The 16,302-nt window shown below is 42.7% G+C and overlaps 1 protein-coding gene across 35 annotated transcripts in view; it reads right to left on the bottom strand.

Annotated features, from left to right (window-relative positions):
• The window catches only part of LOC144595313 (ankyrin-2-like), a 447,988-nt gene that overhangs the window by 93,287 nt on the left and 338,399 nt on the right, over window positions 1-16,302 (bottom strand). For all 35 annotated transcript variants that reach the window (XM_078402942.1, XM_078402778.1, XM_078402935.1 and 32 more), the window contains one exon: window positions 1,344-1,568. In XM_078402942.1, the coding sequence (XP_078259068.1) occupies window positions 1,344-1,568 (225 nt within the window). The remainder of the gene's footprint in view (window positions 1-1,343; window positions 1,569-16,302) is intronic.

Genomic DNA, 16,302 nt, shown 5'->3' on the forward strand with positions numbered 1-16,302 from the left:
CAGTTAATGTTGAGAATCATTCAATTATTTACATGTGACTCAGAGTTAAAACAACCAACTGGAAATTTATTCAGCAATTGCCTACTGGGAAATTAGTGAAAACTTTGAGTAATCACAAAAGGTAAATTATTCCCCCTTTAGTTTCCTGATGTCTCCCATTCTACTTCATTCTTAGCTTATTGAAGTCTGCACTTCACTGCAGTGGACATGAATTTTTTAGACATCAAAATTAAAGTTCCATTATAAGTTAGGTCTGCCAAAGAGTAGGCTAGAAGCATGTGGGCGGATATTAGATTCGGAAGTAAAATGCAATGATCAATTCTTTTCTACTTCAATGTTAGTACAAATGTCCACGTGCAAAACTACTATCATTTTGATTTGATAGACTATTCATTCATTACTGTTTCTGTAGCTTTCCATAGTAATTAGAAGGTTATTCCCTCTTTAAATAAGTAGTTTTACTAATTGCTTGAGTTACTTGGACCTAGTTGAACTCTCAGTCTTAAACTCTCAGTTTTAATTTAATACGATCCTTATGTTGGTAATACTAATAAAACATATAACAACATTTAGAAGTTATTTGGACTGAGGGATATGGGCCAAATGCGGCCACTAGCTTAGATGGAGCATCTTGGTCAGCATGGATGCAATGAGCTGAAGGGTCAGTTTGCATGCTATATGACTACAACTAATCAGGGTTTAAGTCCATTTACTAGGCAGTCCCATTCATTGCAGTGGAGAGAGAAAGGATTACAAGGACAAGACGTGAAGATGGGAAGGTGGGGTTGTTAATCAAAATGAGAATTGTGTGGAATTTAATGGCCGCTTTTGAATGCCTAAATTCTGATGTTCCCATATGCTAATATAAAATGGAAAATTTGTAACATTAGCCTCAATGACAATTTAAAAAGTAATTTTACTTACTATAATTTTAAAAAAATCATTTTTACTAAAAAACCTGCTAATAACTTTGTGGGCCACCTTTTATGATATCTTTTTAATGTATTTTGTTTACTTTGTTTTAACAATTCACATTTCACACTTTGCCATGTTTAAAAGTAGAATACTAAAAGTGCACAATGTACCTCTTGTAATTAAGACAAAATACCACAATATCACACTATCCAGGTCTGCAGACATGCACATTCCTGCATATCAACAGGCTGGCCCAGAGCATGTGACATGGACTGACAAAGTGGTCTTTTAATTCTCTATAGAAGAATGTATCTTCAAGTTTATCAAAATAACCTAAATGCTAATTGCTTTAAAACAAAAGAGGCAATTTTAAATAAAACAAAAGATAAATTTGGAGGCACGTGTAATTTGCATATTGAGGAACTTACCCAAGGAACTGAGCACCTGATGGTCCAACTTCAATTAACCTGCAGGCATGACCCTCTCCTTCCACCATCGGAGGCATTGTGGCCAGTCTGTGACGTTTAACCAGACGGCAAGTGACACGGGTTGGAGCTGTGCATTTCCGAGGGGGAATGATAATGCGAAGCCCATTATGGCGACAGCCACGCATAGATCCTCCCCGAGCATCCACCATGAAACTAACCAGAAAGCTGGAATAAACACAAAGACTTTGTCATCTACTTCACAATCCAGAGATTATCGTTTAGGTTTGTAGCGTGGGGTGTGCAGCATTTACGTGTGGCAGGATACAGATGGCGAAAGGAAACAGCAACTCAACCTATAGCAAAAAGGAATATGTAGGCATAACATTACAAAGTTGTGGCAGATTCAAAGGTTCCACCTGAATGGCATCTGCTGGAGTTGATTCTCTTAGTTGTAGTTGAGTGATATAGTGCGGAAACAGGCCATTCGGCTCACCGAGTCCACACCAACCAGCGGTACCCGCGCACTAACACTATACTACACACACTACGGACAATTTACAATTATACCAAGCCAATTAACCTACAAACCTGTACGTCTTTGGAGTATGGGAGGAAACTGGAATCCTGAAGAAAACCCACGCAAGTCACAGGGAGAACATAGAAACATAGAAAATAGGTGCAGGAGTAGGCCATTCAGCCCTTCGAGCCTGCACCGCCATTCAATATGATCATGGCTGATCATCCAGCTCAGTAACCTGTACCTGCCTTCTCTCCATACCCCCTGATCCCTTTAGCCATAAGGGCCACATCTAACTCCCTCTTAAATATAGCCAATGAACTGGCCTCAACTACCTTCTACGGCAGAGAATTCCACAGACTCACCACTCTCTGTGTGAAGAAATTTTTTCTCATCTCGGTCCTAAAAGACTTCCCCCTTATCCTTAAGCTGTGACCCCTGGTTCTGGACTTCCCCAACATCGGGAACAATCTTCCCGCATCTAGCCTCTCCAACCCCTTAAGAATTTTATATGTTTCAATAAGATCCCCCCATCAGTCTTCTAAATTCCAGCGAGTATAAGCCCAGTCTATCCAGTCTTTCTTCATATGAAAGTCCTGCCATCCCAGGGATCAATCTGGTGAACCTTCTCTGCACTCCCTCTAAGGCTAGAATGTCTTTCCTCAGATTAGGAGACCAAAACTGTACACAATACTCCAGGTGCGGTCTCACCAAGGCCCTGTACAACTGCAGCAGAACCTCCCTGCTCCTATACTCAAATCCTCTTGCTATGAATGATAACATACCATTCGCTTTCTTCACTGCCTGCTGCACCTGCACGCTTGCTTTCAATGACTGGTGCACCATGACACCCAGGTCACGCTGCATCTCCCCTTTTCCTAATTGGCCACCATTCAGGTAATACTCTGCTTTCCTGTTCTTGCCGGAACCAAACTCCATACAGACAGCACCCGTAGGATTGAACCCGGGTCTCTGCTGTTGTAAGGCAGCAACTCTACCACTATGCCACCGTACCACTCTTTCTATTTGACCAGGTAACATTTCCAATTGTAGTTATGGAGTCATACAGCATGGAAACAGGTATTTTGGCTCAACTTGTCCATAATGACCAAGGTGCCCCATCTCAGCAAATACCATTTACCTGCGTTTGGTTCATATCTCTCCAAATATTTCCTATCCATGTACCAAAGGCAGCAGGTAGAAAGGTTGTCCGGTCAGACAGAAAGAAATTCAGTGAAGGCTGTGTTAGCCAGATTAAGAATCAATCACAGTGTTAACCTTTATACCACATTAGGCCCACAAATGTCACAGGTGCATTAGCAGTTTCTTCTGGGCAAAATTGCCAAAATATTAAAGGATTTCCTAACATACCTTTACTAGTAAACCAAAACATGACAGCTATTTTTTTTCATGGTTTTACCAGGAAGATTTCAAAAAATCAGCAATAGAACAAAATCTTCCTAATTGACTTGCTTTATACAATCACCCGAGCTTATTATCCACGCTTAACATAACATATGGACTAATTAACTAATACCATAGAATACCTCTTCAAAATTGTCCAAAAATAAAGTGAAAAATGCAAAACAATATGACTGCCTCTTTCCATATTTTAAGACATCTTAAAATGGAGTTTGAGTAAGATTGTACATCTTTTCTGATGTTATCCATCAAATATCAATGTAATCTGAGTAAAACGTTAGAAATATCATCCGCACTGAAGTTATTTTGTGTTTTGAGTTCCTGCAGTATTTTGTACAGGTTTATTTTAAATTTCGTGCATCAATCCCTGGGCAAAAAATCAACACAATGACTGAATCACCAAGGCAAATGCCCACAAATTGCTAGAGTGGGTCAGGCAGCATCTCTGGAGGGCAGGAATAGGTGACGTTTGGGGTCAAGACCCTTCTTCTGACTGAATTTAGCGAGGGACAGAAAGCTGGAAGAGAGGAGGGGGCAGAACAAAACCAGGCAAGTGATAGGTGGGTCCAGGTAAGGAAGGTTTGATCAGCAGATTTTGTTGGGGAAAGGCCAGAAATGAAAAGACAAGAAGCCTGTGACCCTAGCAGGAATGACGGTGGAGCAGGAATGGCAGGTGTTTCTGCGAGTACTTCAGAAGAGGCAGGATCTTTTCATTCCAGAGAGGAAGAAGCCTATCAAGGGGAGAATGAGATGACCATGTCTGACAAAAGAAGTCAAAAACAGCACAAAAGCAAAAGAGAAGACATATAATATGGCAAAGATTAGTGGGAAGCTGGAGGATTTCGAATCTATTAAAAACCAGCAGAAGGCAACTGAAAAAGCAATAAGGAGAGAAAAGATGAAATATGAAGGCAAGCCAGCCAATAATATACATGAGGATACCAAACGTTTTTTCAGTTATACAAATAGTAAAAGAGAGGAATGAGGAGCGCAGGAAAATGACGCTGGAGAACTAAGAATGGGGAACAAAGAAATGGCAGACAAACTGAATAATGGAAGACACCAGCGACATGCCAGAAATTCAGGAGAGTCAGGGGGCAGAGGTGAATGCAATCACTATTACTAAGGAAAAGGCCCTTGAGAAGCTAAAAGGTCTGAATTTGGATGTCACCTGGATCAGATGGACTACACCACAGTGTTCAGAAAGAGGTAGCTGCAGAGTTTTGTGGAGACATTACTGGCGATAACACACAACCTAGACATAAAACAGAGCAGTACACCACAAGATCAGGCCCTTCAGCCCACAATGGTTGAACTGAACAAGATGCCAAGTTAAACTGATCTTATCTCCCTGTACATGATCCATATCCCTCTATTCCATGCACTTCCACGTGCCCATCGAAAAGTCTATTAAAAGCCACCATCATATCTGCCTCCACCTCCATGCCAGACAATGCTTTCCAGGCCCCCACTATTCTGTGTACAAAAACTCACCCCGCATGTCTCCATTAAACCGTTCCCCTCTCACCTTATAACTATGCCCTCTAGTATTGGCCATTTCCACCCTGGGAAAAAGGATTCTGTCTGTCCACTCCATCTATGCCCCTCATAACTTTGTATACTTCTATCAAGGTTCCCCTCAACCTCTGCCATCCCAGAGAAAACAATGCAAGTCTATCCAACCTCTCCCTGTAGCTGTTGTCCTCTAATCCAGGCAGCATTCTGGAAACCTCTTCTGCACTCTCTCCAAAGCCTCCACATCTGGATAAGATTTTGGGGTACTTGGAAGAACATGATAAAACAGGTTGAAGTCAGCGTGATTTTGTTAAGGGGAGATCTTGCCTGACAAATTTGTTGGAATCCTTTGAGGAAGTAACAAACAGGATAGACAAAGGAGAGTCAGGAGATTTTGTTTACCTGGATTTTCAGAAGGCATTTGATAACATACTGCACAAAAGGCTGCTCAACATGATAGAAGCCCATGGGATTACAGGCAAGGTAACAACATAGATAGAAGATTGGTTGACTGGTAGAAGACAACGAGCGGAAATAAAAGCCGTCTTTGCTGGTTTACTATTGGTGGCTAGTTGTGTTCCACAGGGGTTGGTGTTTTAGTTTAGAGATACAGCATGGAAACAGGCCCTTCAGCCGACTGGGTCCATGCCACAGGCATACTAATCACTGGTGATCTACTGTTTCCATGCCAACGATCACCTGCTCATACTAGTTCTATGTTATCCCACTTTCTCACCCTTTCTCTACACAAAAGGGGCACATTTTGACAGATGCCAAACAAGCCCACACGTCTTTGGGATGGGAGAGGAAACCAGAACACCTAGAGGAAATCTATTTGGTCACAGGGAGAACGTGCAAGCTCCACTCAGTCAGCACTCGGGGTCTGGATTGAACGCGGGTATCTGGCGCTGAGAGGCAGCAGCTCCACCAGCTCAGCCACTGTGCTGCCACTGTGTTGAGACCACTACCTTTCATGTTATATGTTAATGATCTGGATGATGGAATTGATGGCATTGAGGCCAATTTTGTGGATGATATGAAGATACGTAGGGAGTCTGCAGAAGAACTTGGACAGGCTGGGAGAGTGGGCAAAGAAGGTGGCAAATGGAATACAGCGTAGCAAAATGTAGAAGGAATAAAGGTATAGGATATTCTCTAAATGGGAAGGGTTCAAACATCGGAGGTGCAAAGTGACTTGGGAGTGCTGGTGCAGGATTTCCAAAAGGTTAATATGCAGGTTGGGTTGGTAGTAAGGAAGGCAAGTGCAATATTAACATTCATTTCAAGAGGGCTAGAATCTGAAAACAAGGCTGTATTGCTGTGGCATTATATGACGCTGGTCAGGCTACATTTGGAATATTGTGAGAAGTTCTGGGCCCCATATCTGAGGTGGGATGTGCTGACATTGTCAGGGGGTCCAGAGGAGGTTTACGAGAAATAATGATCCCAAGGATGATCGATTTAACGAACGAGGGGTGTTTGACAGCCCTGGGTCTGCACTCACTTGAGTTTAGAAGGATGAGGGGGATCTCATTCAAACCTACGGAGAAATGAAAGGGTTAGGTAGCTTGGATGGAGGAGTTTAGGACCAGAGGGCACAGCATCAGAAAAAAAGAATTTTTGTAGCCAGCAGGCAGTGAAACTGTGGAATTAATTGCCACAGACAGATGAGGAGGTCGTTATTGGGTGTTTTTAAAGCAGAGATTGATAGGTTCTTGATTAGTAAGGATGTCAAAGGTTATAGGAGAAAGCAGGAAAATGAGGTTGAGAGGGAAAAATAGATAAATGATTGAATGGTGAGCGGACACGATGGGCAAAATGACCTAATTCTGCTGCTATGTCTTATGGTCTTATGGTGAGATGAGGAGATAAGGAGCAAAGACGTGTGGAATGTGAAGTCAGAGGACGGGATATAGGTGGAAGGGGACAGGGAGGAGAAGGAGAAAGGGGGGGGGCAGGATTGTGGGAAAAGTAGAGGCACATCCTGGTGGGCACTGAGAAGTGAAAGTGGAAAGGGGGGTGGGGGGGGGGGGGGGACTCACTCTGGTATTGGAGTAGGCCCAGGACAGAAAGGCCATGATGGATGGGAAGGATAGTTAAGATAGTTACCAACCAGGAGAGTTGGATGAGGAAGTGGGATAATATAGAACTAGTGTGAACATGCGATAGATGGTCGGCATGAACATGTTGTATATCTGGACTTCAGCCAAGCATTTGCCAAGGTTCCACATGGTAGGCTGCTCTGGAAGGTTAGATCACATGGGATCCAAGGAGAGATAGCTGAATGGATAGAAAATTGGCTTCATGGAAGGAAACAAGCAAAGGGTGATGGTGAAAGGTTGCTTCTCGGACAGGAGGCCTGTGACTAATGGTGTGCCTCAGAGTTCGGTGCTGGGCCCATTACTATTTGTCATCTATATAAATGATTTGGGGGAGAATTTACATGGCAAGATTAGCAAGTATGCAGATGATACAAAAGTGGGTGGTTTTGCAGATAGTGAAGATGGTTGTCAAAAATTGCAGCAGGATCTTGATCAGTTGCGCAGATGGGCTGAGGAATGGTTAATTAAATCTAATACAGAGAAAAGTGAGGTCTAATACAGAGAAAAGTAAAGTCTAACAAGGGCAGGACCTACGTAGTAAAGGGTAGGGCTCTGGGGATTGTTGTAGAACAGAGGGATCTAGGAGTGCAGGTACATAGTTCCTTGTCACAGGTAGATAGGGTAGTCAAAACGGCTTTTGGCACTTGGCCTTCATCAGTCAGAGTATTGTATAGAAGTTGGGAAGTCGTGTTACAGTTATATAAGATGATGGTGAGGACACATTTATAGCATTGTGTTCAATTCTGGGCACCATGTTATATGAAAGATGTCAAGTTAGAAACATAGAAAATAGGTGAAGGAGGAGGCCATTCGGCCCTTCGAGCCAGCACCGCCATTCATTGTGATCATGGCTGATCGTCCCCAATCAATAACCGTGATCAACATCCAGTGATTTGGCCTCCACTGCCCTCTGTGGCAGAGAATTCCACAGATTCACAACTGTCTGGGTGAAAAAGTTTTTCTCACCTCAGTTTTAAATGGCCTCCCCTTTATTCTAAGACTGTGGCCCCTGGTGCTGGACTCGCCCAACATTGGGACCATTTTTCCTGCATCTAGTTTGTCCAGTCCTTTTATAATTTCATATGTTTCTATAAGATCCCCTCTCATCCGTCTAAACTCCAGTGAATACAAGCCCAGTCTTTTCAATCTTTCCTCATATGTCAGTTCCGATATCCCAGGGATCAATCTCGTGAACCTACGCTGCACTGCCTCAATTACAAGGATGTCCTTCCTCAAATTAGGAGACCAAAACTGTACACAATACTCCAGATGTGGTCTTACCAGGGCACTATACAACTGCAGAAGAACCTCTTTACTCCTATACTGAAATCCTCTTGTTATGAAGGCCAACATTCCATTAGCTTTCTTCACTACCTGCTGTACCTGCACGCCAACTTTCAGTGACTGGTGTACAAGGACACCCAGGTCTCGCTGCACCTCCCCCTTACCTAACCTAACTCCATTGGGATAATAATCTGACTCCATTGAGATAATAATCTGACTCCATTGAGATAATAATCTGACTCCATTGAGATAATAATCTGGAATAAGTTGGAAATGCTAAAGAGAAGATTTACGAAGATGTTGCCAGGACTCAAGGTCTGAGTTGCAAGGAGAGGTTGAGCAGTTTTGGACACTATTCCTTGAAGCACAGAAGGATGAGGGGTGATCTTATAGAGGTGTATAAGATCATGAGAGGAATAGATCGAGTAGATGCAAAGTCTCTTGCCCAAAGCAGGGGAATCAAGAACCAAAGTACATAGGTTTAAGGTGATGGGAAAAGATTTAATCGGAATCTGGGGGGTAACTCTTTCACACAATGGGTAGTGGGTGTATGGAATGAGCTGCCAGAGGAGGTAGCTGAGGCAGGGACTATCACAATGATTAAGAAACAATTAGACAAGTACATGGATAGGACAGGTTTAGAACGATATGGGCCAAACATAGGTAGGTGGTACATTTTGGTTGGTGTGAGCTAGATGGGCCGAAGGACCTATTTTCCACACTGTATGACTCTATGACTCCATGACTATGACTCGATGGACTGAAGGGCCAGTTTCCATGCTGTATCTCGAAAATTAAAGCAAAACTAAAATAATAATAAGTCAAAATCATACTTTTCCACAAAAATAAAATGGCAAAATATTACTAGATTATATAGTTCAGTATGTTCATTGTTTTGAGCTAAAACTTAAGGAACGAAAAACACAAATAATTTCAGATTTAGATTGCAACTTGTGTTTGGATCAATAATCGCAGTCAAAACAATACCTCTATCCCATTATGTACTCCCAAAGAGGTCATGAATTAAAGGTTTTCATTACAAACCAAAAGAAAAATAAGCCAAAATAAATAACCCAGTAAGAAATTAGTTATGTTATTTCTTGCATGCCTATGAGGAATTAATACCCCAAAAGATGTTAAATTAGATACTCGGAAGATATCATAGCAACTCATGAAGTAATGGCAAATGAGCATTGTTAAATCATGAGTAATATTTCAATCAAGCAGTTGTTACTTAATATACAAGGAGCGTGGAGATGATTCTTGGAAATGTTCTTGCCATTATAATTATTATAAAGTATAAAAAATAATTTGCACTTTATAGCCTTATGACATTCTAATTTGAATCATTATTTTAAATTTTAACATTAAATTTTCTGTTGCCACTGCTTGGAAAGCATTTCATATGAAGTGATTTAATTCTGATAACTTATCTCTACAATCGACTGAAAAGGTATCGACAAAAAAAAATTAGCAACAGAGGCAGCAATCCCATTTCTATTCATCTCAGCACAAATTGTATAAAAAGAAAAATCACTTCACCGCTTTGCATTATCGATGCCCTTAATCTTAGCAGGGAAAATCATCTCTCTGAAATGACATAAGCTTTTTAAGTGCAATACTTGGAGAGCAACTAAAGTTATTTAAAAGACTCCTCCAAAAAACAATTATTACAGGGTTGCCAACCCTTTACCATGGTTGCTTAATTGTAACCATGAAGTTCTAACTTTTGTGAAATGTTTGCATGTTTGTGAAAACATTCTTTCCACACAGCAACTGTCTGAACTGTTGCTCTTCTACCATCCCCAATATATAACATATATTTATTTTGCTATGAATTAAAAAGGAAAATAAGAATTTGGTGCAAGTTTTCGCTGGCGATAAAAGTCTTATAATAGCGCAAGAGGCCATTTGGGCCACTGGGTCCATACTGCCTTCGAGGGAGCAAACTCATTAGTTCCATTGCCCATCTCCGTACCTCTCTATCTTCTGCAAATCCGTCTCACATGCTCATCAACTTCCATTTGATTATTTTTGCCATGCATTTACTTTGAATGTACGCTACCATAGGCAATTAATCTACCAGCATTATTTTGGGACATGGGGGTAAATTCATACTGTCACAGAGGGAACATGCAAACCCCCCCCCCACACACTATCTGTGGTTAAGATCAGACCACAAGCTGCGACAACGGCAGTACCTGCTGTGCCTCCATGCTGCCCTATGACTACCAGGCGAGAAAACAATATTGTTTCAAATATTTATTAATGGCACTTGCATTTGGTTAATGCATCCATAATGTTACACGTGTGGGTTTAAACTAAGTAGTGGGGGGGGGGGAGGGGTTGACAAATTGGGAATATAAAGATGGAGTTAAAGAGGAAGCAAATACAGGAGAAATTGCAAAGGACTCTAGAATAAATGGGAAGGAAAGTTCTAGAAGGGATAAGAGAGTAAGGTCAGGGCCAATGGTGACCTAGGGCCAATGTGAGTGGGTTTTGTGAATACCGAAGTTAAAATGTTGTATTTAAATGCGCGAAGTATAAAAAAATAAAGTGGATGAGCTTGAGGCTCAGTTAGACATTGGCAAGTATGACGTCGTGGGAATTACAGAAACATGGCTACAAGAGGACCAGGGCTGGGAACTGAATATTCAATGGTATACGACCTATCGAAAAGACGGACAGGTGGGCAGAGGGGGTGGGATTGCTCTGTTGGTAAGGAATGATATTCACTCCCTTGCAAGGGGTGACATAGAATCAGGAGATGTAGAATCAGTATGGATAGAAATGAGAAATTGTAAGGGTAAAAAGACTCTAATGGGAGTTACCTACAGGCCCCCAAACAGTAGCCTCGACATAGGGTGCAAGTTGAATCAAGAGCTAAAATTGGCATGTCGAAAATGTAATGCTATGGTGGTTATGGGAGATTTCAACATGCAGGTAGACTGGGAAAATCAGGTTGGTACTGGACCCCAGGAAAGGGAGTTTGTGGAGTGCCCCCGAGATGGATTCTTAGAACAGCTTGTACTGGAGCCTACCAGGGAGAAGGCAATCCTGGATTTAGTGTTGTGTAATGAACCTGATTTGATAAGGGAACTCAAGGTAAAAGAGCCATTAGGAGGCAGTGATCATAATATGATGTTTTAATCTACAAATTGAGAGGGAGAAGGGAAAATCGGAAGTGTCAGTATTACAGTATAGCAAAGGGGATTACAGAGGCATGATGCAGGAGCTGGCCAGATTTGACTGGAAGGAGGCCCTAGCAGGGAAGACGGTGGAACAGCAATAGCAGGTATTCCTGGGAATAATGCAGAAGTTGAAGGATCAATTCATCCCAAAGAGGAGGAAAGATTCTAAGGGGAGTAAGAGGCACCCGTGGCTGACAAGGGAAGTCAAGGACAGCATAAAAATAAAAGAGAATAAGTATAACATAGCAAAGAAGAGCGGGAAGCCAGAGGATTGGGACTCTTTTAAAGAGCAACAGAAGATAACTAAAAAGGCAATACGGGGAGAAAAAAAGAGGTACGAAGCTAAGCTGGCCAATAATATAAAGGAGGATAGTAAAAGCTTCCTTAGGTATGTGAAGAGGAAAAAAATAGTTAAGGCAAATGTGGGTCCCTTGAAGACAGAAGCAGGGGAATTTATTATGGGGAACAAGGAAATGGCAGACGAGTTGAACCGGTACTTTGGATCTGTCTTCACTATACAAACAATCTCCCAGATGTTCTAGTGACCAGAGATCCTAGGGTGACAGAGGAACTGAAAGAAATGCACATTAGGCAGGAAATGGTGTTGGGTAGACTGATGGGACTGAAGGCTGATAAATCCCCAGGGCTTGATGGTCTGCATCCCAGGGTACTTAAGGAGGCGGCTCTAGAAATCATGGACGCATTGGTGATCATTTTTCAATGTTCTATAGATTCAGGATCAGTTCCTGTGGATTGGAGGGTAGCTAATGTTATCCCACGTTTTAAGAAAGGAGGGAGAGAGAAAACAGGAAATTATAGACCAGTTAGTCTGACATCAGTGGTGGGGAAGATGCTGGAGTCAATTATAAAAGACAAAATTGCGGAGCAGTTGGATAGCAGTAACAGGATCGTTCCGAGTCAGCATGGATTTACGAAGGGGAAATCATGCTTGACTAATCTTCTGGAATTTTTTGAGGATGTAACTAGGAAAATGGACAAGGGAGAGCCGGTGGATGTAGTGTACCTTGACTTTCAGAAAGCCTTCGACAAGGTCCCACATAGGACAATAGACAATAGACAATAGACAATAGGTGCAGGAGTAGGCCATTCAGCCCTTCGAGCCAGCACCGCCATTCAATGCGATCATGGCTGATCACTATCAATCAGTACCCCGTTCCTGCCTTCTCCCCATACCCCCTCACTCCGCTATCCTTAAGAGCTCTATCCAGCTCTCTCTTGAAAGCATCCAACGAACTGGCCTCCACTGCCTTCTGAGGCAGAGAATTCCACACCTTCACCACCCTCTGACTGAAAAAGTTCTTCCTCATCTCCGTTCTAAATGGCCTACCCCTTATTCTCAAACTGTGGCCCCTTGTTCTGGACTCCCCCAACATTGGGAACATGTTATCTGCCTCTAATGTGTCCAATCCCCTAATTATCTTATATGTTTCAATAAGATCCCCCCTCATCCTTCTAAATTCCAGTGTATACAAGCCCAATCGCTCCAGCCTTTCAACATACGACAGTCCCGCCATTCCGGGAATTAATCTAGTGAACCTACGCTGCACGCCCTCCATAGCAAGAATATCCTTCCTCAAATTTGGAGACCAAAACTGCACACAGTACTCCAGGTGCGGTCTCACCAGGGCCCGGTACAACTGTAGAAGGACCTCTTTGCTCCTATACTCAACTCCTCTTGTTACGAAGGCCAACATTCCATTGGCTTTCTTCACTGCCTGCTGAACCTGCATGCTTCCTTTCATTGACTGATGCACTAGGACACCCAGATCTCGTTGAACTCCCCCTCCTCCTAACTTGACACCATTCAGATAATAATCTGCCTTTCTATTCTTACTTCCAAAGTGAATAACCTCACACTTATCTACATTAAACTGCATCTGCCATGTATCCGCCCACTCACACAACCTGTCCAGGTCACCCTGCAGCCTTATTGCATCTTCCTCACAATTCACACTACCCCCCAACTTAGTATCATCTGCAAATTTGCTAATGGTACTTTTAATCCCTTCGTCTAAGTCATTAATGTATATCGTAAATAGCTGGGGTCCCAGCACCGAACCTTGCGGTACCCCACTGGTCACTGCCTGCCATTCCGAAAGGGACCCATTTATCCCCACTCTTTGCTTTCTGTCTGTTAACCAATTTTCTATCCATGTCAGTACCCTACCCCCAATACCATGTGCCCTAATTTTGCCCACTAATCTCCTATGTGGGACCTTGTCGAAGGCTTTCTGAAAGTCGAGGTACACCACATCCACTGACTCTCCCTTGTCAATTTTCCTAGTTACATCCTCAAAAAATTCCAGTAGATTTGTCAAGCATGATTTCCCCTTCGTAAATCCATGCTGACTCGGAACGATCCCGTTACTGCTATCCAAATGCTCAGCAATTTCGTCTTTTATAATTGACTCCAGCATTTTCCCCACCACTGATGTCAGACTAACTGGTCTATAATTACCCGTTTTCTCTCTCCCTCCTTTCTTAAAAAGTGGGATAACATTTGCTATCCTCCAATCCACAGGAACTGATCCTGAATCTATAGAACATTGAAAAATGATCTCCAATGCTTCCACTATTTCTAGAGCCACCTCCTTAAGTACTCTGGGATGCAGACCATCAGGCCCTGGGGATTTATCAGCCTTCAGTCCCATCAGTCTACCCAAAACCATTTCCTGCCTAATGTGGATTTCCTTCAGTTCCTCCATCACCCTAGGTTCTCCAGCCCCAAGAACATTTGGGAGATTGTGTGTATCTTCCTCAGTGAAGACAGATCCAAAGTAACGGTTTAACTCGTCTGCCATTTCTTTGTTCCCCATAATAAATTCCCCTGCTTCTGTCTTCAAGGGACCCACATTTGCCTTGACTATTTTTTTCCTCTTCACGTACCTAAAAAAACCTTTGCTATCCTCCTTTATATTATTGGCTAGTTTACCCTCGTACCTCATCTTTTCTCCTCGTATTGCCTTTTTAGTTAACTTTTGTTGCTCTTTAAAAGAGTCCCAATCCTCTGTCTTCCCACTCTTCTTTGCTGTGTTATACTTCCTCTCCTTAATTTTTATGCTGTCCCTGACTTCCCTTGTCAGCCACAGGTGTCTCTTACTCCCCTTAGAGTCTTTCCACCTCTTTGGAATAAATTGATCCTGCAACCTCTGCATTATTCCCAGGAATACCTGCCATTGCTGTTCTACCGTCTTCCCTGCTAGGGCCTCCTTCCAATCAATTTTGGCCAGCTCCCGCCTCATGCCTCTGTAATCCCCTTTGCTATACTGTAATACCGACACTTCCGATTTTCCCTTCTGCCTTTCCATTTGCAGAGTAAAACTTATCATGTTGTGATCACTGCCTCCTAATGGCTCTTTTACCTCTAGTCCCCTTATCAGATCAGGATCATTACACAACACTAAATCCAGAATTGCCTTCTCCCTGGTAGGCTCCAGTACAAGCTGTTCTAAGAATCCATCTCGAAGGCACTCTACAAACTCTCTTTCCTGGGGTCCATTTCCAACCTGATTTTCCCAGTCTACCTGCATGTTGAAATCTCCCATAACCACCGTAGCATTACATTTTTGACACGCCAATTTTATCTCCTGATTTAACTTGCACCCTAAGTCGAGGCTACTGTTTGGGGGCCTATAGATAACTCCCATTAGGGTCTTTTTACCCTTACAATTTCTCATTTCTATCCATACTGATTCAACATCTCCTGATTCTATGTCACCCCTTGCAAGGGAATGAATATCATTCCTTACCATCAGAGCAACCCCACCCCCTCTGCCCACCTGTCTGTCTTTTCTATACGTTGTGTACCCCTGAATATTCAGTTCCCAGCCCTGGTCCTCTTGTAGCCATGTCTCAGTGATCCCTACAACATCATACTTGCCCATGACTAACTGAGCCTCAAGCTCATCCACTTTATTTTTTATACTACGCGCATTTAAGTACAAAATTAGAGCACATGGTATTGGGGGTAGGGTACTGACATGGATAGAAAATTGGTTGGCAGACAGAAAGCAAAGAGTGGGGATAAATGGGTCCCTTTCAGAATGGCAGTCAGTGACTAGTGGGGTATCGCAAGGCTTGGTGCTGGGACCGCAGCTATTTACAATATACATTAATGACTTGGGTGAAGGGATTAAAAGTAACATTAACAAATTTGCAGATGACACAAAGCTGGGTGGCAGTGTGAACTGTGAGGAAGATGCTATGAGGTTGCAGGGTGACTTGGACAGGTTGTGTGAGTAGGCGGATGCATGGCAGATGCAGTTTAATGTGGATAAGTGTGAGGTTATCCACTTTGGTGGTAAGAATAGGAAGGCAGATTATTATCTGAATGGTGTCAAGTTAGGAAAAGGGGACGTACAACGAGATCTGGGTGTCCTAGTGCATCAGTCACTGAAAGGAAGCATGCAGGTACAGCAGGCAGTGAAGAAAGCCAATGGAATGTTGGCCTTCGTAACAAGAGGAGTTGAGTATAGGAGCAAAGAGGTCCTTCTACAGTTGTACAGGGCCCTAGTGAGACCGCACCTGGAGTACTGTGTGCAGTTTTGATCTCCAAATTTGAGGAAGGATATTCTTGCTATTGAGGGCATGCAGCGTAGGTTTACTAGGTTAATTCCCGGAATGACGGGACTGTCGTATGTTGTAAGACTGGAGCGACTAGGCTTGTATACACTGGAATTTAGAAGGATGAGAGGGGATCTTATCGAAACGTATAAGATTATTAAGGGGTTGGACACGTTAGAGGCAGGAAACATGTTCTAAATTTTAGGGGAGTCCAGAACCAGGGGCCACAGTTTAAAAATAAAGGGTAGGCCATTTAGAACAGAGATGAGGAAAAACTTTTTTAGTCAGAGAGTTGTAAATCTGTGGAATTCTCTGCCTCAGAAGGCAGTGGAGGCCAGTTCTCT

Source organism: Rhinoraja longicauda, chromosome 1 (genome assembly GCF_053455715.1).
Source record: "Rhinoraja longicauda isolate Sanriku21f chromosome 1, sRhiLon1.1, whole genome shotgun sequence".
In the NCBI taxonomy this organism is placed as follows: domain Eukaryota; kingdom Metazoa; phylum Chordata; class Chondrichthyes; order Rajiformes; family Arhynchobatidae; genus Rhinoraja; species Rhinoraja longicauda.